Genomic DNA, 26,483 nt, shown 5'->3' with positions numbered 1-26,483 from the left:
GAGACCTTATAGACTTACATATACATCAATTAATTTTCTTTTTTTTTCATCAATTAATTTTCAAGTGAGGTGCCAAGTCAATTCAATAGGAAGAGAAAAAGGTTTTAAATAAATGGTGCCAAAATAAATGCATATTCTTCAAAAGTTACCTACTCTATGTGAATTATTGATTTAAGATGGATTATAGACTTAAATGTAAAAAGCTAAAACCATAAAGTTTCTATAGGAAAATAGGAAAAATCTTCATAACCTCAGGGTGGATAAAATTTTATTATAGAGGATACAGAAAATATTGGCCAGCAAAAACAGAAAATTAGGCTTCCTAAAAATTAAAACATTCATTATAAAAGTGAGTAGGTTAAGCCACAGACTGGGAAAAATATTCTTAATACATATATCTGACAAAGAACTCTTAACCAGAATATATAAAGAACTCTTATAAACCAACAATTAAAAAAACTACAAAAAACCTAATTTTAAAAATGAGTAAAAGACTTAAACGTTCACTTTACAAATGATGCTTAATATCACTAGTCATCTGAAAAATGAAAATTAAAGCCCCTGGGAGGTACCATTTAGTGTCCACCAGAATGGTTAAAATAAAAAAGACTGACAGTATCAAATGTTGTGAGGGTGGAGTGAAGAACTAGAATTTTTATACATTGCTGGTGGGAATATAAAATGGTATACCACTTTGGAAATTGTTTGGTAATTGACATTCATTTATTCAGCAAGCCAGAAATTCTACTACTAGGTATTTACCAAAGAGAAATGAAAACGTATGTCCACAGAAAGACTTGGACAAGAATATTTATAGGTCTTATTTGTAATATCTACACAATGGAAATAATCTAAATAAATACCAATTGGAGAATGAATAAATACATTTTGATAAATTTATATAGTAGAATGTTACTTAAGAATAAGAAGAAACTACTGATACATGTAACAATATGGATATTTCTCAAAAAATACTATGTTGAGCATAAGAAGCCAGACACAAAAGACTACATACTAAATGACTTCATGTATATGAAGGACTAAAATAGGCAGAAAAAATGGAGGGTGATAAAAATCAGAGATTTCTGCCTTTGGCGTAGGTGAAGTTAATTAGAAAGGGACATGAGGGAACTTTCTGTGCTGGTGGAAGTATTCTATATCTCTTTTCTGGTGGCAGTTGCATGAGTATACACACTTTTCAAAACTTCTCAAACTCAACAGTTAAAGCCTGTTATTTTACTGTCTGTAAATTATACCTCCATTTAAAAAAGAAAGTCCAGGATAAAAGAGTATGGTACATCTATAGTAAAAATGACAAATACTGAGGGCTGATGTTTAATTCTTTTCTTAAATTTTATCTCAGGAAACAAGAATTCAACGCCCTCTCCCCTGAATAAATTATTCCTACATTTTAACCCACTATGATGAAAGAGTTGTTTATTAAACTCCTTTTTCCTCATGATATGTATCTTACAGGGGTTGAAAACATCAAAATCAATGAAATAAATCTTATCTCAAATGGAATAACCTAGGACATGTACAAGTTAAATAAGTAGCAGCATGTAAGAAAGGACATGTCACATGTCTTTAAAAACTTTGGCTGGTGGAATGAGGAGAAATGTGAGAAGGGAGAAATAGTCAAATAAGCTTACAAACTCTGTACTCCTCCTACTTCCAATCTACATTCAATTGGTTTTACCAAAATAATGTAACTAAAATATATTACTGATATCCGGAAAACAAATTCCATGGCCATATATTATATTATGACATATAGAACTAAATTCATTAATTTTTCTTTTGTATGATTATTCCATAGGCAAGGCACCATGTCTCTTGCAACTCATCCTTCTATCCTTAGAAGAATCTAGCCCAGGATCTTGAAAATAAAGGATCCTCAATAATTATTCATAAACTGGAATTAATTAATGTATTTACTGATTAGTTAGAAGTTATGTCCAAATTACATGTCCCCCTAACAGGAAATTTCCTGCAGTTATTTTAATGTTCTTCATATAAAGTGTTTGAACCAGGGATGATCTCATTTGGTAATTTACAGGAAACATATTTAAAGAAATATATGAAATGAAATGGAAGTCTAACTCAACCTGGCTTAAAAATTTAACCATACTGTAATTGCCTGACTGGATATTTTTAAAAATTATAGAAAAAGTACAATTGTTAAAAATACAACCAACCAACCAACCCCACTGAATCTAGTTTTGGTCTCCATTTGAATGCCTAAGTGATTGTAAAGGCTGCAATGATGACAAAGCCTCCAATTCATCGTTTTGAATTGAACATCAAATTGGCAAGATCAGAAACGCTGTGAACTGAGAAGAAAATTGTTATTCCAGTGATGGAACCTCCACTGGTGAGGATTATTCTGTCAGCAGCTGAGACTTCAGGGGATTCTCACTATGAAAGCCAGCGGCCCTTTAATCAGACATTACAAGAGCATTTGTGATGCTTTGCAGGCAGCCTTTTTTTTTTTCGTGATTTTCCTGCTGCTTTCCTTCCTGAGCACAATAAGTTCAAGATGGCTAATGCTGTTTTCTAGTTATGCCAAGAACTTCCTAGATGCCACTGGGCTTTCATCATGAAGACGGATGGCCGAACATCAAATGTGAGTATCTCCTTCTAAATGGGGACTCCCACAATCATGTTATTTTTGGGAGAGCAGCTCTCTGGCTCCATGGATATTACTTGAACGGAGTAACCATGTTCTTCTGCAGCTCTTGCTCTATCCAGATCCACGAGGCACATGCACTGTTTTCCTGAAATTACAGTACAATGGTACCATGAGACACCCTACAAGAAACAGTACAATTTCCATTTGTCTAAGGTGTTCTACACAGTGACAAAAAGCTACAAGTATACGAAGACTGCTGTTTGCCCCCAAGATCTGTTTAGTCTCTGTCACCTTAATTCTTGATCAATATGGACAAAAGACAATTACACATGACATTTCACTGATTTGTTTCTGCTAATAATTTAAAGAGTGTTAACTTTCTTTTTTGAGAATGCTAACTTTTTAAAATGTATTTATAAATAAATCTCAAATAGACTACAGACTTCCCACTTTGGTTAAAAATACATTCAAAGACCTTGCGTTTGTATTCCCTATGAATTACCTATAATATTGTGAGAAAAATAACATCTATCTTTAATAATATTTAAAGTATGGTGCTAACAAAGAGATATCTGAAAGACTACATCTGAACCTGGAATTTTCAGGACAAAGAAAAATGAGAAATGGAAAATATTTGAGAAAAATTTTAACTGTACATTGGTTATTTCAGATGGATGTGTAATACTGCATATAATATAATCAATTTGCACCCCTATAAAACAGTGGCATTCAATTTTCTTTGTAATCTTTGGAAAACAAAAGAGAAAACCTGACTGGCAAGCAAAGCAGCTAATTTGTGTTCCTTTGGCAAATGCAAATTTTTATGCTAAAGGTAGCTCTGGAAATAAAAATGATTTGGGGTTGAATATATTCCAAGCTATGGTTTACTCTTATACATTCAATTTCTTTAAATTCAATATACAAATTTCATCCTCCAAAAGGCTATGCCGAACTTCATTCCATTTTCCCTCCTAATTATAATAATGACTAAACATTATTTTTAAGTAATTTATTTGTCTACAGAAACCGCTAAAATTGAACAGCTGCAGAAGGGAAGCCAGATAACTGAAACAGAGTTCTTCGTCTTCTTTTTTTTTTTAAGATTTTATTTATTCATGAGAGACACAGAGAAAGGTGGAAATAGGCAGAGGGAGAAGGAGGTTCCATGCGGGGAGCTTGATGTGGGACTCATCCCAGGACCCCAGGATCAGGCCCTGGGCCAAAGGCTCAACCACTGAGCCACCCAGAGAAGTTCCCAGAGAAGCTCTTCTGTGGAAGGCAGAATGCTCACAGAAAAACTGTGGAAGGTGAAATCAGTAGGTAAGAATTGGCAATGAGACATTCAGATTTAAAATGTTTATTTTATACTTTTTCCTTAAAAGCTCCTATGCCAAAAAGGATGAACAGTATTAGAGATGATATAAAAAGAAACATCTTAAATTCGATTTAGGTGAAATCTGCCCCCCCCTTCATCAACAATTGTGAGGTGGACATACCTTTTTTCCCTTAAAATACTATTCATCTTTTAAGATATCTGTAAAGGCTCCCCAACCCCCATCTACTCTTCAGTTTAAAATGAAACATTCTCTGTCAGAAAAGATGCCCTGCATTCCTTCAGTACCCACCCTAGGTTTACACTGCAGCTCATTTACCCTTGGCTTTGATCCCAGTCCAGTTAATTTTTCCTTTTCTATTACGTAAAGGAATCTGTTTTCACATGTTAAAGAAGTGTCTTTACAACTGAAATTCAGTTGTTGGTAGTCTACCTTTTGGGGCCGCAGATGCCTAAAATGTTCACAGAACAAAAGTATGGCACATGCAGAGTACAGATGTTGACATGTGAAGGAGTCTATAACTCTGAATGTGACTTTCTTTCCCCTTGTGCCAGTGATCATGCCAAAGGCTCCTCCTCTTCAACTCCAGTGACTTCCTTTCTAGCATTCCCTGAACATTCACATGTGCACTCAACTAGCTCAAAGTGTTAGGAATGGAGAAGGGAGGAGAAAGAGAAAAAGAGTGGGAGCCACACTTATGTGGTTCAGTGGTTGAGCATCTGCCTTTGGCTCAGGTCATGATCCCAGGGTCCTGGGATCAAACCCCACATCGGGCCCCTTGCAGGAAGCCTGCTTCTTCCTCTGTCTGTATCTCTGCCTCTCTATTTCTGTGTGTCTCATGAATAAATGAATGAAATCTTAAAAAAAAAAAAAAAAGAGTGAAAAAGAGAGAGGCTGCATTCTGGAGAGAGGAAGAGTTTTTCCATATGTTTATGCTCCAGAGTGTGAGAAATGGAAGGAAATCACTTCATTCTTCAGCCTCAGGTCTCAAAGGTCTTTCTGTAGGTATCTTGCTATGCTGACTTTGACTTCAGAGTTTGAAGATAACTACCCCTCATACAACACAATCCCTGGATGTGAGCTAATTATCATATCTGGTACTCAGCCAAAGAAATGGCAATCTGTTTTCCAATATACTATGATGGCCTCCAATGTGGGGCTTTTCTCAATAATTTTTAAGATTATTTTTTACTCCATTCAATCTTCTCAAACCCTAATTTTGGAACCTAGCCTTCCAGTGATGTGACTCCATCACTGGGAGGCATTGCCAAAGTGGGTAAGAGCCTCATGTCTGGCCTAATAGGGGTACATAGTGTGGCTCCATCATTTACTGGGTGAAAGATCCTGGACAAGCTTTTGTCCCAGTCCTAAGTAATAATACATACCCCATTAGTATTTTCATTAGAATTTACTGAGATAATGGGTAAGAGGATTTAGCTTAGTGCCTAAAGGTGCAGTAACTGTTAGCTGCTATTGTCCTTCTAAATGTAGTTTCTTTTTCTAAAGCAAAGTCGTTGGATAAATTCATTACTTAAACATAAAATGCTATTGCAGACCTTCCAATTAAGGTAATATTTACTATTACAGATGTTGAATAAATTAGTCTATGATTAATAATATACAAGTATACTTTTTTTCCAAGAAAAAATGCATGTACATATTTTGACAAATTAACTTTGGCATGCATAGTTGATTTTTCCATCTTTATATTTTTTCTGTGGCTTTTGGTAGATCCTTCAGTTTGTTCATAACAGTAAGAAAGAGATTTCACATAATTCTACTCAATGTACAAATACTGAAAATGAATTTAAAAGTATTAATGTTAACAAAAATGGGATAAAATACTCATACCTACAAAGCCCTTTTCAAAATGGATTGTCTTTTCTGGGAAAAACAAACTTAAGTTTCTTGTTGATAAATGACCAGTTTTCCCCATATAGAGCCAGTTCATTCATTCCGAGACATATTGTACATAATCTACTCACCAGCTGCTCTGTGAAAACACATACCTATGAGTCTTCGTTGGGGTGGAAGCTGGACAGCTGTCTGATCCGCAAATCTGCACAGAATCATGTGTTCCTAAAAGAAAAAGCAATAGAATGTGGGTCTTTTATTTTTTTATTTTTTATTTTTTTCTATTTTAATATTCTGCTTCAAAATTGTAAAAATTATAAAACAACCTCATTTTCCTGGAGTTCAACATTGTTTAATTGAATAATGTAATGCACAAATAATACTTCTGAAAGAAACAAGTTTTCAGAAAGTGGTACCCTCAATAACTCTTCCTCTTCAAATAGACTATTCTTTATTTTCATTCATTCATTCATTCATTCATTCATTCATTTATGAGAGATACAGAGAGAGAGAGGCAGAGACACAGGCATTGGGAGAAGAAGGCTCCCTTTGGGGAGCCTGATGCGGGACTTGATCCCAGAACCCCGGGATCATGCCCTGAACCAAAGGCAGACATTCAACCACTGAGCTACCCAGGTGCTCAGTTCTCTTCATGCAGTTCTTTTTTTTTTTTTTTTTTTCGATGCAGTTCTTAAGAACAGATGCCAGGAAAATTCTTAGGGCCATTTTGTCAGTTGCTTTTAGTAAAAATATGGTTACAGTTTGTGATTTGGTACCATGTGTTAAACTAAAAGACCCAAAATTCACTTATATTTTTCCTTAAAAAAGTTTGAATCTCAGGAACATGGCTCTAAGAAGACAGTCTAAGTGGCTTTTCTTTCTACCACCAGAGGAAGAGGAAGAACTGTAGAAGATCACCATTATTTGTGGCTTCGGTAGTCCTCTGGGATACCGAGCAGTATAGTGCTGGCTACTCCTATGCTTTTCTGAACTCTTCTTTGTCCCTTGAGAGGAGAGGAAGCCAGCTCACTCACTCTTCTCTTACTCCAAGGGGCTGCTGAAGTGTATCTACTTCTGCTTTAAGGGGAACCTTAATAATGACCTGAGGAAGTGGGAGGAAAATTATTGTTCTGCTTAACAATTTTAGGAAAGACTGTTTTCATGCAAGAAGAACAAGGCTTTATAGGGCCAGAGAGCTGATGAGTCTGCACGGCACTCTGAGATCCTCAAGCCACCAAAGGTGAATGATCGGCAGAGTGGAGATACTGCAATGCTCCCATGACAGCTGTTCATTCAGAACAGCTGCAGTGTCCAAGTGTGTAAGTGATCTCACCTGACAGCTCAGCCAAAAGGTTGAACTCCGATTCCTCATTTTTCACCTTAGTCTTTTGTACATTCAATTTGAGGCCTTCATTTTTTTTCTAAAGATTTTATTTATTTATTCATGAGACACACACACACACACAGAGAGAGAGAGAGAGAGAGAGAGAGGCAGAGACACAGGCAGGGGAGAAGCAGGCTCCATGCAGGGAGCCTGATGTGGGACTCGATCCCAGGTCTCTGGATCAGGCCCTGGGCTAAAGGCCGCACTAAACTGCTGAGCCACCCGGGCTGCCCGAGGCCTTCATTTTTTTAAGGTAATTGAAGTGACTGTGTGATGTTAGTTCTTTTTTGAAAGTGACTGTGTGATGTTAGTTCTTTTTGAAACCCTCTCTCAGCTTTTATGCATGAAAAAAACAGCAACACTGTAATGCTCACTATAAAATTTAGTGGCCAGTAGATAGGATACTAATAAAAAGGTTCAATGAGTAACTTGTGTTTGGCAGCCATGAACTGGCATCAACGAAGGGGCAGACATACAAACTTAAAATCTGTTAGTCAAAGACCAGGAAAGTCTGGTTCTGGATGAAAGCATCAACAGTCTTCCCTCCATAGGTATCTGTGTATGCTCGGAGCAGGGTGAGGGTGGGAAGGGGGTGGTGGTTGGGAGATAAAGTTGGAGGTACCTGTTTAAAGGTTATAGAGTAGAGGTGAAGGAGATATATGTGCCAAGGTGGTGGAAATGAACATTTTGAGGTCACTGTCCCCCACTAACTTGACTGTTGGATGGAGAAGGGAAAAATCTTGAAAGGTGGGAGCTGTCATGTAAAATGAGACTATGTATTTTTAGTGAGTCTCTGCAAGAAGTGAACTAAGAATCTAAACTAATTTATCAAGTTTTAGTGGGATTATACATATATTTCTGGCAAATATCGTTACCATTTTTTAGATTGCATTGTGTCATGTTATTGACCAATTAGTGGGGATATTCAGAAAGCTGGAAAGTATTTTGCTCAGATTGGCACCTCAAAACTATGCAATGTTCTCATGACCATTGAGAAACAGTTCTCTGTGGGTCCCTTGGTTTCTTCATGTCTTATGAGTAGAAGTGCTGCTTTTGTCCCAGACCAGGGGTTGGCAAACTATGGCCTACAGGCCAAATCCAGCCTATGACTTCTCTTTACATGGCTCTCAAGTTAAAAACATTCTTCACATTTTTAAAGGATTGTAAACCACCAACAAAAGCCCAACAATGGTAAGAACAAAGTAGGGTAGGTGAGAGATTTTTAAGTAGCTGACAAAACCTAAAATATTTACTATCTGACCTTTGACCAAAAAATTTGCTTGTGTTTTAGATTGTTTTCTCAAAGATGTTTATATAGTGAGGAACTTTGGCAAATACATACTGTCTCCCTCTGGAGCAAAGGCCAGAGATGCTTGCTTAAAGATTAAATCTTAAAACATTTGGGCTTCCTAAATTCAGTTTCCCTCTCCTGTAATACAGTTCACTGTGTATATAGGTGTTACATGGCTCTTTTTTGCTGCCCTGTGGGAATTGGGTCTCAGGATGTCACAACGAAAATGATGACAGTCTGGCTACTCCTACTGCCATGACTCCGACTCGGAAGTCTCCCATCTGCCGGCATCCATGAAACTGTGGCAGGCTAGCATGTTGGCTTGCGGGGTAAACTCTCAGACCCTTCACAAATTTTGCTGCCTATTTGGACTTTAATCTTGATTTACAAAACAAAAACCCCCACAAACTCACCCCCCATATTACATGATGATGTGTAATTCCAAGATAACTATAGATTATATATCCCAATAGAAATTGGGGAGGGGAAGAAGGAATAAAAAGTATATTAGCAAGACATCTAGAACTTTTTAAGGTTACCTTGTATGATAAAGTTTTCTTGAATTGTTCACTGAAATAGAAAAGAAAAAAGAATCATTATCTTAAATGCCAAAGATTTGGAGTAGAGATGTCAAAGATTAGGAGCAGAATAGCCTATATTTCTGCATGGAAATATAGAAGAAACTATAAAAAAAACTAAGTGTTTTATCTGAGGAGTATATAATGCTGTCTTAAACTAAAAACTATGACAGTCTGAAATGTCTTTATAAAAAGCTCAAAGCATACTATCAATATGCTATTAATTTTCAAGAATTTTTCAAAGATTATTTACACTGTTAGAGATATTTTTTCCTTTTCCCCACATGGGTGCACACAGATCCAGGTGTTTTAAAATGTAGGTTTTACTACTATTCAGGTACGGTGAGGCAATCACATCAGATGTTTGCCATTGGAGAGATAGAGGTCATGCTATGTCACATGGGGCCACATGGCACACACAGCACCAGGGCTGGTTAGGAGGCAGAGGGAGTGGGATAAAATGTGGGCAAGTCATTATTATGGGTTCCATAGGAAGAAATGGCAAGGCAGGATGAACAAGCTAGGACAGGTTAGTTTGATGAATTCGGTGGCTTTCGGGAAAGGGGCCATCCCTAGTGGTCTGGTGTGATTAGTGCAGAGGGATAATGGCCTGGGAGTAGTCTTCCAATGACAGAAGGAGAAAAATAGCAATAAATCTACAGGGACCTGAAAATGGTCACATACACTAAAGTAAGACTTTAAAATCAATTAAGTAAAGCCACAGGCTGAGTAACTCAAATTAATATTCTTAAGAACCTTTCTAGGGCTAGACTTATAGATTTCTTGCTGGGTGGTAAAATATACATTTTATCTGTATAGATTCAGAACAGAGTGAAATTTCAGCTATTGAATAAACCTGAAGTTCTATTTTATTTTTTGCTTTTCCAAAGTTCCTTTGGTTTTCTCTCAACTAGTTGCAAACTGTGGTAAAGAACAAAACAAGGAAAAAAGAAAAATCAAAGAAAAAGAAGGCTATTGTTTGTATTTTATTACCTTACTCAGAAGCCTTGAAGGATAAATTCAGATGGAAATTTACTAAGATTTCTTAAAAGTAACAATGCAAATGATGAAAAGCCTTTTTTTTTGACACATCATAGAATTTTCAAAACATATTTAATCTATCCTATAATTAAAATGATCAGCATGATTCTCAATAACTATGACTCGGAGGGTGAAATGTCATCAACACCAAGATAATAGCCCTCCAGTAGGTTAAGCTGAAATGTTGAAAATTAAAATGTCTCCCTCTCATAGGTGGGATAAGAAGGATTGTAAAAGTGGTTGTCCAGTTTGCAGATTACTCACCACCCATGGGCAGTATATATAAATACCACTGTACCTGGCAACAGCTCACATTTTATTGGCTGCTTACTCCATGCTGCTTCTAAGTGCTTTACATATATATCATTCAATTCTCACAAAAACCTTGAGGTAGTTACTATTATAACCTGCATTTTGTAGATGAAAAAATGTAGGCAAAAAGAGCTGAAGTAAATTACCTAATGTGAAACAACATATAAAAGTCTGAGGAGCCTATCTGCACCTAGGCGGAAGACTTCCAGGACCTAAGCACTTAACCATAACCACTACACCTACTGCCTCTCACAGGTGATGAGAAGGGCTAAAACTATCAGATTTCTAGTTGGCTCACTCTCAGATGGACTTGCTTCTGAATTTCAGGAGCTGAGTCAGGGAGAAAAATCAAAAAGCATCCATAGAGGAGATCCTCTCTTCCTTATATAACTTATAAACAGTACCTGACTCTCTGGAAAGAGGAAGTTGAGTTCAAAACCAAAATCTCATTGCAACTTTGTATCAAATGGTTTTCCCGCTTTAGTTATATTCCCCACGTTGGTGCCCTAGGTAGAACACTAAATTTCACCTTTTGGGAAAATTAAACTTTGAGGTGTTCTGAATGAAACCGTAACAGCAAGGGCATGTGACAAAGGAAGCCCGTGTTTTGATGCAGTGCTCAATCACCATGTCTGTTGCCACTCCACAAGCATGCAATGCCACCTGGAAAACAAAACCAGACATCAGCACTAAGTTCTTTATTATTAACAGTGCTACTTCTGTCCTTTTTTGTTGTTGTTGTTAACTTTTTTGTGAAGACTGATCCTCTGGAGGTTTCAAGTTACCAGAATATTATTCCATAATAGTTTAAATAGTTCTCATTTGGACATACCAAAGAACTAGTTAGCTATTCACATTAATTAAGAAAACTAAGCAAGGTTGAAAGATTACAAATGGAACATTGCAAATGAAGCATAAGATTCATTCAATGGAAAATCTGACAAGATGTTAAATATGGAAAATTTAATATGTATGCAAGTCTAAACTAGTGTTTTTGCTGATTATGAATTTAGTTCCATTGTAGCATTGCAGCAAGAACAATAGATTGAAATCTGAATTTCTACTCTCACATTGTAGTTGCCTATGAGATCTGGGGCCATTTAAAATTTAACTTCTTTAGGCCTCAGTCTGCTCAACTACAAGCTGTGGTTAATAATACATATAACAGCACGCTGTTGCAAAAATTAAATAAATATGTATTTGAAAATTTTCTTTCAAATGCTGTATGAACATAATCTGATCAATGTTGTATGAAAACTGATCAATCATATTTATGGAGCTCCTTTTCATATTCATGTAACAGTTCATAACATTGATAAATTGCATGAACTACTTTCAATGGGTTTATTTATAAAGGAAGGAATAAAATTATGAATTGGAATCTGATTAGGGCTTCAGTTTTTCATTAAAAAACCTCTAAAAGTGATCTTAAAATGTTTAAAACAAATTCCTTAACTATATCTATATTGTGTCCAATCTAGACAATTATGAAAATTATTAGCTAAATAAAGCAAAACAAGATCCTATGAAAGAAAATCTGACATGGGGATTATTTATTTATTTATTTATTTATTTATTTATTTATTTATTTATTTATTTATTTATTTATTTATTTATTATAGTCACACACAGAGAGAGAGAGAGGCAGAGACATAGGCAGAGGAAGAAGCAGGCTCCATGCACCGGGAGCCCGATGTGGGATTCGATCCTGGGTCTCCAGGATCGCGCCCTGGGCCAAATGCAGGCGCCAAACCACTGCACCACCCAGGGATCCCCTGACATGGGGATCTTAAAAAATAAAGCATTTTGTCAGAAAAGTCCTCAGATCTCTGACAACTTCAGGGTAGGAAGGGGGCTTTCAGAATGAAGAGGAGATTTTCTGGAAATTTCTGGATGTATCATAAGCTAGAGTCCCCTCTTGAACTGGAAAACCAAAAGCAATGTCATATTGAGAAGAGGATAGCCAGATCTCTGTTCTCAACCGTTCTTCTGAATCTTCCCTCCTTCCAGGCTTACATCAGTTTAGAAGTCAACAATCCCTGTGGTTGTTGCCAATCCACTTTTCCTGTTTCATTCTGAAAACTGAGCCTGGGAAGGCTGCCATCCGGTGAAGGCAGCCACTACTTGATAATTGGGAGTAAAGAATTTTAATTTCTCATCTGCTCCTTTTATTTAATCAGCTTTGCAGAGTAAAAATCAGGCTAGTTCTTATTTTCATGAGTAGCTGGAGAAAACCTCACCATAAAAGTTATAGAAGCATTTTCCCCTGGAGGGAAAGAAAAGAGAACCAGCACTCCTTGAGTGCCCTTTGTGTGGGGGCACTATGCTGGGTAAAGGCATGCAGATTTTTCTATGCTCACAACAGCCCTGAAAAGATTTTTATTATCTCCATTTTAGAAGTAAGGAAACTAAGGCTCAGAGAAATTAAGAACATGCCCACAACAAAGCAGCTCCTGAGGGGCAGGATCCTGATCCCAGAGCCTGAACCCATACATTAATTAATTACATCAGGCTGCTTTGCAAAACTCTTTTAAGGCTCTTAAAGAAAAGTTTAGACAATTCACTCTTAAAAATCTCTCTTTACTTACGTTCACATTCTCTTTGTTACATACAAAAGAGTTTATTTCCCTCATTTAAACAAAACAACTAAATCTAAAAACTATTTGCACAATGGATTTTTGTCCTAAAAGGTTTTATTACTTCATATGCTCCTAATTTCCATTTTTTCTCAAATGCAGGTCAGAAATAACAGGCTAAAAAATGAAGAGAGATATAGATGGATGGAACAATTTGAATATGAATGTTTAGTATAAAACAAAGGTGGCACTTTAGATCCCTGGGAAAAAGATGGACTTTTAATTTATTTTTTTAAAGGTTTTATTTTTAGGTAATCTCTATACCCAATGTGGGGCTCAAACTTAACAACCCTGAGATCAAGAGTTATGTGCTCTCCCAACTGAGCCAGCCAGGAGCCCCAAAGATGGGCTTTTTAATAAGTGATGTTGGGTTAACCTGATAGCTCTTGAAAAATAAAATTAGATCCTTTCCTCTCACCACACATAGTGCATTTCAAATGGATTAGAGATTTAAAATGCAAAACAATAACAACAACCATGAGTGAATTCCTCTACAACCTAGGGGAGTGGCAATACTGAACTATGTCTGAAATTCTACATATGATAAGGGGTAGGATTAATAAATTTGACAAAGTAAAAATGAAAAAAAAATTAATGGCAAAAAAAAACAAAAAAAAGTATGTAAAAGACAAATGACAAAGAAAAAAATTGACAACTTATAGCATAAACAAAGGATTAATATCCCTAACATATAGAAAGTTTCTGAAAATAAAGAAAAGTGTAATAATCTGATAGTAAAGTGTACAAGAGATTTTGATAATTCAGGAACAAAAATATATAAATATGGTTTAAACCAAAGTTGTTCAATATTGCTCAAAATAAGAGAAATAAGTATTTAAAGTACATTAAGATACTACTCATCACCTATTAAAGTGGCAAAAATTCTACAATTTGATGACATTCTATGGGCCAGGGTGTGGGGAAACAGACAATGTCATACATTGGTAGTGGGAATATAAAAAATGTCACAACCCTATGGTGGAAAAATTTAGCATATCCAGCAAAATTACATGAGTAATTTGTGATCTCACTTCTAAAGATCTGTTCAAGGGATACACTGGCCAAAACAAAACAAAAAAAAAGATTTCTTCATTGAGGCAATATTTGAAATAACAACAAAATGGAAACAAGCCAATTTTCCATTGACAGAGGACTGGTGGCTTACTCTGTAGCTCTGAAAAAGAATGAGGAATATTTCTCTACAAGGCCATGGTAGACATTATTAAATGAAAAATAGGGGATCCCTGGGTGGCTCGGTGGTTTAGCGCCTGCCTTTGGCCCAGGGTGTGATCCTGGAGACCCGGGATCGAGTCCCATGTCCCGGGATTCGAGTCCCATGTCGGGCTCCCTGTATGGAGGCTGCTTCTCCCTCTGCCTGTGTCTCTGCCTCTCTCGCTCTCTCTCTCTCTCTCCCTCTCTCTCTCTGTGTCTCTCATGAATGGATAAATAAAATCTTAAAAAAAATGAAAAATACTGTTAAAAAATTCTCAAACTATTTTCAGTAATCATGGTTAGTGGTTGTATTTTTGTTTTAGGACTCAAATGTATATATTGTGAGAAAAAGCAAGTAAGAAATATGCTAGGTGCCATTAGGAAGCAGATTTTTTTTTCTTTTTTTAAGCATAGGAGAAAGAAGAAAGAGATATGAGATAGCTAAGTGAGGCTAAATTAAAATCCCATAGTCCTGAATTTAAATTGGAAGTGTCAGTGTGTACCACAGTGATTTAAAAAAAATTTTTTTTGGTCTTGCTCAGACCACAACAAAGCCTGGAAACAAAGACCAAACAAGTAGCAATGACTATCTCCAGTACCTAAATGGCAGTAATCCAAATAGCCATTTTCCTTTAAAAGAATTTAGAGCTTTATGTAGAAATAGCTGCTGCCAGGCAAGAAATGCATAAGATGAGCTGGAATATCATGTTATACTGAAAGCACAGACATTGTGAAATACTATTAAAATCCTATCAACAGGACTCAGGAGCCAACCCCAAGAGGTTCTCGCTGAATAAACTTGGGAATACTGAGCATTAGTAAGAATAATAAGTGCAATGGGTTGAGGTATTTCAAACATTAAATTGATGGGTCAATAATCATACAAAAAAACAACTGGTCACTTTCAGTAGATGACCAACTCACTTTGAAAACCAGAAAACCCAGGGAAAGAATCAAGTTTAATCCAGCCTTTCCTATGTGAACTGTACCTCAGCATAACCAAATGGTTAATAAAGGAAAGTTAAGGGAAGATGGAATGATAAAATTAGAATATCATCATTTTGCAATCCTTGCCAAAGTAAATAAAATTAAGGTCAATGATCACAAATGCTGCCAACACTGCACCGGAGACAACCAGACATAAATGCCTACTGATAGAACACAACACTGCCTATGATGAAATTTTACCCCAAAGTCAACCTGATCTGATTATGTCTCTACAATCTAAATCTAACTACCAATTTCCAAGCAATATTGGGAACAGGTTAATATTGGAAACAACACCAGGGGGGTATGATCAGCAAAATCCAAATTGTAGGAAACTAAAGAAAAAATGACATGATTCAGGGCAGCCTCGATGGCCCAGCAGTTTAGCGCCCCCTTCAGCCTGGGGTGTGATCCTGGAGACCACAGATCAAGTCCCACGTCGGGCTCCCTGCATGGAGCCTGCTTCTCCCTCTGCCTATGTCTCTGCCTCTCCCTCTCTCTCTCTCTCTCTCTGTGTCTGTCATGAATAAATAAATAAAATCTTTAAAAAAATGACATGATTCATATAAACAAACTTCAGAGGAAAAAGAGACAGGGATGGTGTAATAGGAGGAATGAGTCTACATGCTTATACCTGAAACCTGTAACATTGCAAAAAGGACTTTTTTCAGCTGTAACTAAGATTAAGAACCTTACAATACCAAGATCATTCTGCATTTACATGGGTGGGCTCAATTGAATCACATAAGGCCTTAAAAGTAGAGAACTTTCTCAGACAGGAAGCAAGTGAGATGAGACACATGGGAAAGTCAGATTTGAGGCATGAGAATGACATGAACCACCATTGCTGGCTTTTATGGATAGCTCTAAAGGCTGAATCCTGGCTGAGCCAGCCAGGGCATTGCAACCTTAATCCTACAGTGCATAGAATTAAATTCTACCAAGAACCTGAATAATCCTGGAAGTGGATTCTCCCTCAGAGCTTTTAGATAAGAGCCAAATCAAGCCAACAGCTGACTTTTATCTAATGACACCTGAACCAGAGAAACTAGTCAAGCCCATCTGGATTTCTGATGTATATAGAACTGTGAGATAATAAATTTGTGTTATTTTAAACTGCCAAATTTGTGGTCGTTTCTTTTTTAACAAGAGAAGTAGAAAACTAAAGCAGATGAAAACCTATAAATTTTAAGCCTTAAGATTCACATTAGCCATTTCAATTTTTATGTCTTATTTCAACCTTTATTAAAAGAAATACACTGTAAAAATCATGAGACAACTGGTGTAGAGAGCTTCTACAGCAACATGAAGGTGGTTTTGTTGAGTAATCTACTATTATTTTTTATTAATCATGAAAGGCCTATAAGTACTACTTAGAGTTCTAGAAATTGTAGGATTCATTCATTCATTCAACAATCACTGGACATTGTGTATATACTAATATTATGGTAGTGGCTAAGAATGCAAAGGTCCAAACTATGATTCCTTTTGTATGCTGTTGACAGTAATAACTGAATCCAAAGTATTTAATACATTAATCAACTCAATTTGGGAATCATATAGGTTGAAACCACCATTCTGCTTTCTGGTTTTGTTTTGTTTTTGTTTTTTAAAAGTTTTTTTTTTTAATTTTTATTTATTCATGAGAGACAGAGAGAGGCAGAGGGAGAAGCAGGCTCCATGCAGGGAGCCCGATGCGAGACCCGATCCCAGGTCTCCAGGATCCCGCCCTGGGCCGAAAGGAGCGCTAAACCACTGAGCCACTGGGGCTGCCCTTAAAAGGTTTTATTTATTTATTTGACAGAGAAAGCACAAGCAGAAGGAACAGGAGTGGGAGAGGGAGAAGCTGGCTCCTGCTGAGGAGGGAGCCTGATGTAGGGCTCGATTCCAAGACCCTGGGATCATGACCTGAGTTGAAGGCAGATGTTTAACTGACTGAGCCACCCAGTTGCCCCTCTGCTTTCTGTTTTTATGCAGGTGACTGACTACCTTAGATACCTCATATAAGAGGAATCTCACAGTATGTCTTTTTTTGCAACTGGCTTATTTTACTTAGAAACCTCAAGGTTCATGACAAGATTTCTTTTTCTTTTTATTTATTTTTTTTTAAAGATTTTTAAAGTTTATTTATTCATCACACACACACACACACACACACACACACACAGAGGCAGAGACACAGGCAGAGGGAGAAGCAGGCTCCATGCAGGGAGTCTGACATGGGACTCGATCCGGGAGATCCGGGATCACGCCCTGGGCTAAAGGTGGCGCTTAACCGCTGAGCCATCCGGGCTGCCCGATTTCTTTCTTTTTAAAGGCTAAATAATATGTACATACATCATATGTTGTTTATCTGTCCATGGACACTTGAGTTGCTTTCACCTCTTGGCTATTGGGAATATTGCTGCTGTGAACAGCAGTGTGCAACTATCTAAGTAGGTACTATTTTAGGATAAGGAAATTGAGGCCCAGAGAGGGTAAGTAACTTGTTGCAGGTCACACAGCAAATCAAGGACCCTAACTCAGACAGTTTGGGGCCTCCATCCTAGATACCTACTCTTTACAAATATATCCCCTCTCTTTTTATTCATTTCATTGGTCCTACTATCTTCTGAAATTACAACACCATAGGGAACTAGCATGTATTCAGTATCTGCTAGATGTCAAAATCTACATTGATTTTTTTTTGTTTTAATCATTTAATTATTGTCTTAATATATTAAGTAGCTCTTATTGTCTCCATTTGGAATCACATGTCCAAAGTCCCTAGCCAGCAAGACCTGGTCTAACATCACAAGTGATGAAGCCAAGATTTGAACTCCTACTGCCTGATACCAAACTTTGTTCTAGTTCTCTGTGTTCTTATTTGCTCCTTTCTGAGATGTAAGAAGCAAACAGAAGGGCACTGACTGGACTCCAGGCTCGGCTCTCACACTAACTTGATATGCCTCTCTGCAGATACAGGTGGCCTCAACTGCTCTGTGAAATGAAAAGGTTGAACTGGATGATCTCTAAATTTGCCCAGCCAATTAGGCTCTGAACCTTTGCTTCTCAAAGGATTCTTAACCAAATATCTTAGACGGAAGTAGGCGTGGTGCCAACTATGCACTCATGTTCTCTCCCCCAAACCCTTTAAAAACTTTCATGCAATTATATTATATATAGATAATTGGCTTGAAAATCCAAATAATGCTAAAAGGCATGTACAGTAATAACAAAGGGTCCTTGTTCTGTACACTCTTCCACCCTTGAAAGAACATCTGGCAACCAAGGCCAATGCTTTTCAACTCACTGGTTTTCTTTCCTGAAATCTAGCACTTTTTCTATATAATAAATATATATTGCTCTCCCGTTATTTATAAATATTAGACATTACTATTGACTTTCCATTATAGGAGATGAAGTTTTGTTTTTGTGTGGTTTGGTTTGTTTTTTTCACATTTACATTCTTTTTCCTTTTACTGTCCTCTTAATATTACCTTCAATTTCTAGCTAAGTGTTTACATAATGTTTTATTATTATTGCTTTGTATATATACTATTCACTGCTGAGCTAAGTGTGTTGTACGATTAAAAAAAAAATATCCAAGCCTCTCTCTACCCCAAACTCTGTAAAATGCCCTATCATATAACTTTCTGTTCTATGAAAACTGCCAACTAATCAATCACTCTCAATTTTCTTTCCTGAAGACATTTTTCCTGGGCTTTCTGACCTTTAAGTAATGACTCAGTGCTTTCTTTCTAGGCCTTCTGCCTAGCTCTGATCCTGAGATTCCCTTTGCCATCATACTGAGGATTCTCTTCACCTCCTTTTGTGTTAGGTACTACTTATTATTTTTTTTATTTGCTCTCTTGTGTTAGTGAAGCACATCCTCTAGGAGATTCCTGAAGTACGTTTCCTTTTTTTTTTTTTTTAAGATTATTTATTTATTTATTCATGAGAGACAGAGAGTGAGAGAGAGAGGCAGAGACACAGGCAGAGGGAGAAGCAGGCTCCATTCAGGGAGCCTGACGTGGGACTCGATCCCAGATCTCCAGGATCAGGCCCTGAGCTGAAGGCGGTACTAAACCGCTGAGCCCCCCGGGCTGCCCTGAAATACATTTCTTGAGACATTAACGTTTTCGTTATTACTTTCCCACTTGATGGATTGATTAGGTATAGAATCTTAGGTTAGATATTTTCCTTCAGAATTTTCAAGACATTGTTTCACTGTCTTCTAGCCTTCCATTGTTGCTATTGAGAATTGTGTTGGCATTTTGATTCCAATTTTTTTCATATGGCTTCCCCATTTTTTTTTCCCCTCTATCTGGAAACTATTAGGAACTTCTTTTCATCCTTGATGTTCTAAAATTTCACAATACACCTTGGTTTGTCATTTTTCAAATAGGCTTTTTATTTATTTTTATTGAAATATAACTAACATACAGTGTTACCTTAGTTTCAGGTGTACAGTATAATGATTCAACAATTCTATTCATTACTCAGTGTTCAAGATAAGTGAATTCTTGGTCCCTTTATCTATTTTACCTCTCTCTATGCCACCTCCCCTCCCATAACCACCAGTTTGCTCTCTGTATTTATGGTTTATTTTATTTTTTTTGTTTTGTTTCTTAAATTCCATGTATGAGTGAAATCATATGGTATTTGTCTTTCTCTGGTTGACTTATTTCACTTAACATAATACCCTCTAGATCTATCCATGTTATTGCAAATGGCAAGATCTCATTCTCTTCTATGGCTTGGTAATATTCCATTATGTATAAGTGTTGTGTATATATATATTTTAAAGATTTTTATTTATTTATTTGAGGGAGATAGAGATAGACATAGAGAGAGCATGAGTGGGGAGGAGAGGGAGAGCAGACTCCCTGCTAAGCAGGGAGCCCCACATGGGACTCGATCCCATGACCTCGGGATCACAACCCTAGTCGAACGCAGACACTCAACTGACTGAGCCACCCAGGCGCCCTGTGTGTGTATATCTTTATGCATTCATTTATGAATGGACACTTGGCTTGCTTCCATATCTTGGCTATTGTAATAAGGCTGCAATAAACATAGGGCTGTATATATCTTTTCAAATTAGTGTTTTCACTTTCTTTGGGCAAATACCCAGTAGTGGAATTAATGGATCATATGGTAATTATACTTTTAAATTTTTGAGGAAATTTCATATGGTTTTCCACAGTCACTGTGCCAATTTACATTCCCACTAACAGTGCACAAGGATTCCTTTTAATTCACATCCTTGTGAATACTTGTTATTTCTTGTCTTTCTGATTTTAGCCATTCTGACAGGTATAATAAGGTGATCTCTCATGTGGTTTTGATTTGCTTTTCCCTAATTAGTTATGTTGAGCATCTTTTCATGTTTCTGGTGGCCATATGGATGGCTTTTTTGGAAAAAGATCTATTCAGGTCCCCCACCCATTTTTAATCAGATTATTATTTTTCTTGGTAACGAGTTGTATAAATTCTTTATATATTTAGGGTATTAACCCCTTATCAGATATATAATTTGCAAATATCTTCTCCATTCAGTGGGTTGTCTTTTGTTTTGTTGATGGTTCCCTTCATTGTGCAAAAGTTATTTTATTTTGGTGTAGTCCCAATAGTTTGATTTCCCTTGCCTGAGGGGACATCTAGAAAAATATTTCTATGATCAATGTCAAAGAGATTACTGCCTATGTTTTCTTCTAGTTTTATGGTTTTAGGTCTCACATTTAGGTCTTTAATCTATTCTGAGTTTATTTTGGGGTATGGTGTAAGAAAGTGGTCCAGTTTCATTCTTTTGCATGTAGCTGTTCAGTTTTCCCAACAGCATTTTTTGAAGAGGCTGTCTTTTTCCTAGTATATGTTCCTGTCTCTTTTGTTGTAGTTGTTGTTTTGCCACGTAAGTGTGGGTTTATTTCTAGGCTCTCTTCCTGTTCCATTGATCTATGTGTCTATTTTTGTACCAGTACCGTACCGTTTTGATTGCTATAGCTTTCTGGTAGTGGTGTTTTTTTTGTTTTTTTTGTTTTTTTTTTTTTTAAGATTTATTTATTTGAGAGAATATGTGTGCATATGTGCACGCATAGGGAGAAGGCCGAGGGAAAGAATCTTCAAGCAGATCCAAGCTGAGTGTGGAGCCCAAAAAAGGGCTCAGTCTCATGACCTATAATATCATGACCCATGAGATCATGACCTGGGTTGAAACCAAGAGTTGGACGTTTAACAAATTGAGCCACCCAGGCGCCCCAAAAGTGGTCTGTTTTAATTAAGAGAAACCCTTCATTATTGACACATTTTCTTATATTAGTTCTTGGATATTTTCCTTCCCACCATTTTATGTTTTTTCTTTCTAGTTGTCCTATTCCTGAGGTATTGGACTCTGTAGACTGAATCTCTAATTGTTTATTAAAATGCTTATTTCAGTTTCTATTTCTTTTTTTGGTTCTATTTTTATAGGTGATATCCTATACTTCATCTTTTAGATTTTCTACTTGTGGTTTTGGTTTCTTTTTTTTCAATTTTGGTTAACATATTTTTAATTTCCAAGAAGTCCCTTCTTGTTCTCTGTTGGTTTATCTGCCTCCCCCCCCTTCATTCTATCCTTTTTTCATTCATGTAATATCTTCTCTGATCTCTCCATGAATGAGATCCTTTGTTATGTTTGTTGCTTTGGTCTCTATCTTCTATTTTGGAAGTTTTCCATGTTTGATATTCCTTGGCTGTCAGTTCATATTAAAGAGTGATCACTAAAACTAAAAGGTTGACTGGAAGTACTAAATGAAAGGCTTGAAGACTGGTGGGCTTCACTAGTGACTGAGTGATCAGGTGGCTAGCTGCCTTTTTTTTTTTTTTTTTTTTTAAATTACAGCTATAAAGAGATCCATCATTTAGTGTGCAGATTCTCACTGAGTTCTTGTTTTCAGTATGGCACAGCACCCTTGCCCTCCTCTATGCCCAGTATCCCTGTATTTTGAGCATCTCTGGCTCAGTTTTTTCACAGAAAAAAGCTCTAGTTTCTTGCAGGAGTCAGGGAGTATACACAAGATAGAGGTAGGAATCTGGGTCTCTAAATATTATTTTTAATTAAACATGATTTCAGCTCTTTCTTATCCCCTGTCTCTGAGGTTTCTGGCATTCTGAATCCTTGACATTTTCTGGGATTCTGAGAGCAAACTGACTTGCTTCCTGATAGTCACTCCCTCTCCTCACTCATTTCAGTTTGATCTTCCTCTTTTCTACTCAACTTACCATTTTTCTTTAGTCTGCTTTCTGCCTTCATCTATTGTGGTTCAAGTTACAGAATCTTGAATGTAGGCTCATCAAAAATGGAGTATGAGTCTTCTGTTTTTTGTTCTTCTTGTTATTTGGGGATCTGATCTTCCTTGGAGACAAGGGGGTTAAAATATTTCTATCTGCTTTCTTCACCTGGGAAGTCCTCCATTTTGTCTAAATGATTCTTCAAAATTGTGTCTGTAGACTATATACTTCCTCAAGTTCCTTTTACTTTAAAAACAAGGATTATATAAATTACTGATCAAAAGTGCTACTGAATCACATTGTATAATTGCATATGCTTCTAATTGTAAAGTAACATATATAACTAGAAATAAACTTGTAATTAAGCACTCAGCACTGATAAACCATAAACAATCATATTAAAATTGTTATGGGTAAGATAAAAAACATAAATACATAGCTCAAAAGTAAACCATTTTGAGATTTTTATATATATTGACAATATAGAAAATAGTCACCAATACTGTTAGAAATCAATACCTTATCACCTGGTTCAGAAGACTCTGTTACTGTTGGAATTATCCAGCTAAAACATTTTGATGGCAAGGTTAACACTGACTTTTTTTTTTTTTTTTTTTTTTAGTGCAGTGTGTTTTTCCATAGTCATGGTCCTTTCTATAATATTGTTTGACAACAGGTTTTTTGTAATATTGTTTGAGAGCATTTGTATTAATACACATTGTAAGTTAGGTCTTAAAAAGCATAATCTTGTAAAGTAGGTTTTCACAATAATGAAGATTGTTTATCCTGCATTAGATAAGAAGGCAATACACAGACCTCTTTTTTAAAAAAAACCTTAAATTGGGACGCCTGGGTGGCTCAGCAGTTTAGCTCCTGCCTTTGGCCCAGGGCGAGATCCTAGAGTCCTGGGATTGAGTCCCACATTGGGTTCCCTGCATGGAGCCTGCTTCTCCCTATGCCTGTGTCTCTGCCTCTCTCTCTTTCTCTGTGTCTCATGAATAAATAAATAAAATATTTAAAAAAGAAAAAAAAACAGTCTTAAAAAGGCCACTTGTGAAGCAATTTTTAAATTTTCCTTTAAAGGTTGGTAATCAATACATAGTGTCTCAGTTTGGTCTATTATTTAAAAAAAAATTACCATACAGTAGGTAGCTTAAACCGCAAACATTTATTGCAGCTCTGGTGGTGGAAAAGTCCAAGATCAGGGTGCTGGCGATCTAATGTCTAGAGAGGGACCCCTTTGTGGTTTGCAGATAGAGGGGATGAAAGAAGCTCTCTTGTCTTACAAGAGTACTAATTCCATTCAGGAAGGCTCCACCTTCATGACCTAATTACCTCCCAAGCCCCAGGTCTTAATTCCATTATGTTAAGGGTTAGGAATTCAACATATGCATTTTTTGAAAGAGGACACAAACATTCAACTCATAACATACTTAATTCAGCACCATGCAGCTGCATATATTGAAACTGGGAGGAAAAAATACCTTCTTGGATGTTTCTTAATTTTGAAAAAACTTTTAAATTTTCCTCAGGACACGAATAGTCATTATAATCAAAATGAGAATAAGCCAACTACAACTATTGGGGGTGCTTGGGTGGGTGGCTCAGTCATTGTGCTAAGTGGGGAATCTGCTGGAGATTCTCTCCCTCTACCTTTCTCCCTGCTTGCACATACTCTCTCTCTCTCAAATAAATAAATCTTTAGAAAAAAAATAATACATACTTGTTTTGAAAGAAAAAGATATAGATTTTATATGTTCAGAATTCTTTTAGATACGGTATACTAATCCTTAGGGATCTATTAGCCTTTCTTGGCTAAATAAGCTATCTATCTCTCTATAATATTAAACACATATTTATTCTTCTATCTTTATTGCTTACATTATCATGAGTATAAAAGCAACATGTTAAATTAGAGGTATTTTGAAAATATGGAAAGAAAAAAATATTATCACATAGTATATAGAGATAGCTACCTTTAAAAAAATCCATATTAGCATATTCTTCCCATCTTTTTTAAGTGCAGAGATCACACTGTACAGTAAAGCGGCCCAATTTATTGAGTGCTACCTAAATGGCAGACAACCTGCTAAGTGTTTCACATACGTTATATCAATATCCTATGAGTCAGCTATTTTATGCCTAGTTTATATATGGAAAAATTGATTAGGATTAGTGAGTTTAAATAAGTTGCCCAGAGTCATGCAGCTAGTAAGTGCCAAGCTGAGATTTTGGCACAAATTACCCAATGTTAAAATCCACACTCTTTATCATTATGTTTATTTTGTTTACCATTATAACTAATTTTTCATGTCATTAATAAATCATTGCAAATATCATATAAAGTAAAAAATATAAAACTCCTGTATAATTAGGCTTATCTCATGGAAGCTCTGCAGTCGAAGAGTAGAATATTTTTTTTAGCCTTTGCAAAATTTAAGAGCAAGGATGACATATCACTGTTGTTCAAGTTAAAATTTACTTTGAATTTTTTATAAGCTTATTAGGCATTTGTATTTCTAAAGAACCAAAAACTACATGCTGACTCTTTGGAACAAACGCAGTGTCATCTCATTGATTCTGAATATATTGGGCAGGTGCAGTAGGTGGAAGTGTTGGAAGACCTAATTAAAAGATCTGAAAATATTTAGATTTGTTCCTTTCCTTATTTCAGATCAAACTAGTTTAACAAAGTTAGTAAATCTTTTCATTTTTGCCTGCTGTAGGTTGTTATCTTAACAGAAGTATGGCTAACAATTAGTATTTTAATTCTTATATATAAATAATTTGCTTAAAGTTCCTAAACATAGTTGATTCTAAATTTTAAAATTCTCTCCTTAAAATCTGGTTTACTGGGCAGCCCCAGTGGCTCAGCGGTTTAGTGCTGCCTTCAGCTCAGGGTTTGATCCTGGAGACCCAGAATTGAGTCCCACGTCAGGCTCCCTGCATGGAGCCTGTTTCTCCCTCTGCCTGTGTGTCTGCCTCTGTGTGTGTGTGTGTGTGTGTGTGTGTGTCTCATGAATAAATAAATAAAATCTTAAAAAAAAATCTGGTTTACATTACTATTTTTAAGAAAAATAGTAAAAGAAAAAATATTTACTAAGCAAAGATAAATGCTAACTAAACCTTTATTTGAAATATCACAAAACCATGGATTAATGCAATTTTAATGCATTTCCAATACTTATTCTGATTTCCTCTCTAGCTACACTATTTTCACTGTAATCTATTTAATATAAGAGTTGGAGCCACTGATGCATTCAGCTTGATTTATCTAGTAACAATGCCTCAATTATCCTCCTAGGGAAAATTATTTTCTTGAGAGTAAATCTAATTTTGGTTTAATCCTCCAAGTAATTTTAATTCATTTTCTATATATCTTGACAAAAGTAATTATGAAAGAAAAAAGTCATTATGAATATATTATTATGAAATGTAGAAAAAATATCACATCAAAAAGACACACATTCTCAGGTAGTGTTAGTGAATTATGACCTTGGAAGTTATAAGAATATGCCAGAATGATTTAGCACCTATAAACCACAGAAAGATAAAGAGATATATGGCTGATAAGACTGGAATTTTGTGATTTGAAAGGTGAGTAAATGGGCAGAAATTTCTTGCCACCTTAAATATTTTGCTGGTGTACTGGTAACATGGGCAACTGGTTTAATGGCTCATTTCCTGGGAGAAGCTTTGATTTTATGTCGACATTTATGTAAAATTTAAGTTGTACATAAACATATAGTTAATTTGAATTCGCTGTTTCAGATGTCTGCATTTTCCTGAATTTCCTCAATAATAGGCTTTTTTCTCTTCGTATCGGCTTGGCTTGAGATAACCAATCTAGATCATGTCTGCAACGTAAACAAATTGCATACATTTTTCCCTGTAAAAGATAACAATAAATCCCACAAATTCCCAGTAGTTGATGTTTAGGAAATGGACCTCATTGGAAAGATCATAAGAAC

General features: G+C 36.2%; 1 protein-coding gene across 6 annotated transcripts in view; it reads right to left on the bottom strand.

The window, feature by feature from the left end:
- Nucleotides 1–251: 251 nt before the first annotated feature.
- GSTCD (glutathione S-transferase C-terminal domain containing) overlaps nt 252–26,483 on the bottom strand; it is a 124,928-nt gene continuing 98,696 nt past the window's right edge. For 5 of the 6 annotated variants that reach the window (XM_072810292.1, XM_072810293.1, XM_072810294.1 and 2 more), the window contains 4 exons: nt 10,956–11,089; nt 9,035–9,065; nt 5,976–6,045; nt 252–2,777 (listed from right to left, as the gene is read on the bottom strand). In XM_072810292.1, the coding sequence (XP_072666393.1) occupies nt 2,641–2,777; nt 5,976–6,045; nt 9,035–9,065; nt 10,956–11,089 (372 nt within the window). In that variant the 3' untranslated portion in view covers nt 252–2,640. Of the gene's footprint in view, nt 2,778–5,975; nt 6,046–9,034; nt 9,066–10,955; nt 11,090–22,503; nt 22,759–26,483 lie in introns of those variants that run through there. The other variant, XR_012023277.1, reaches the window with a different exon arrangement.

Source organism: Canis lupus, chromosome 33 (assembly GCF_048164855.1).
Source record: "Canis lupus baileyi chromosome 33, mCanLup2.hap1, whole genome shotgun sequence".
Lineage (NCBI taxonomy): Eukaryota > Metazoa > Chordata > Mammalia > Carnivora > Canidae > Canis > Canis lupus.
This window is presented reverse-complemented; position numbering and strand designations above follow the sequence as displayed.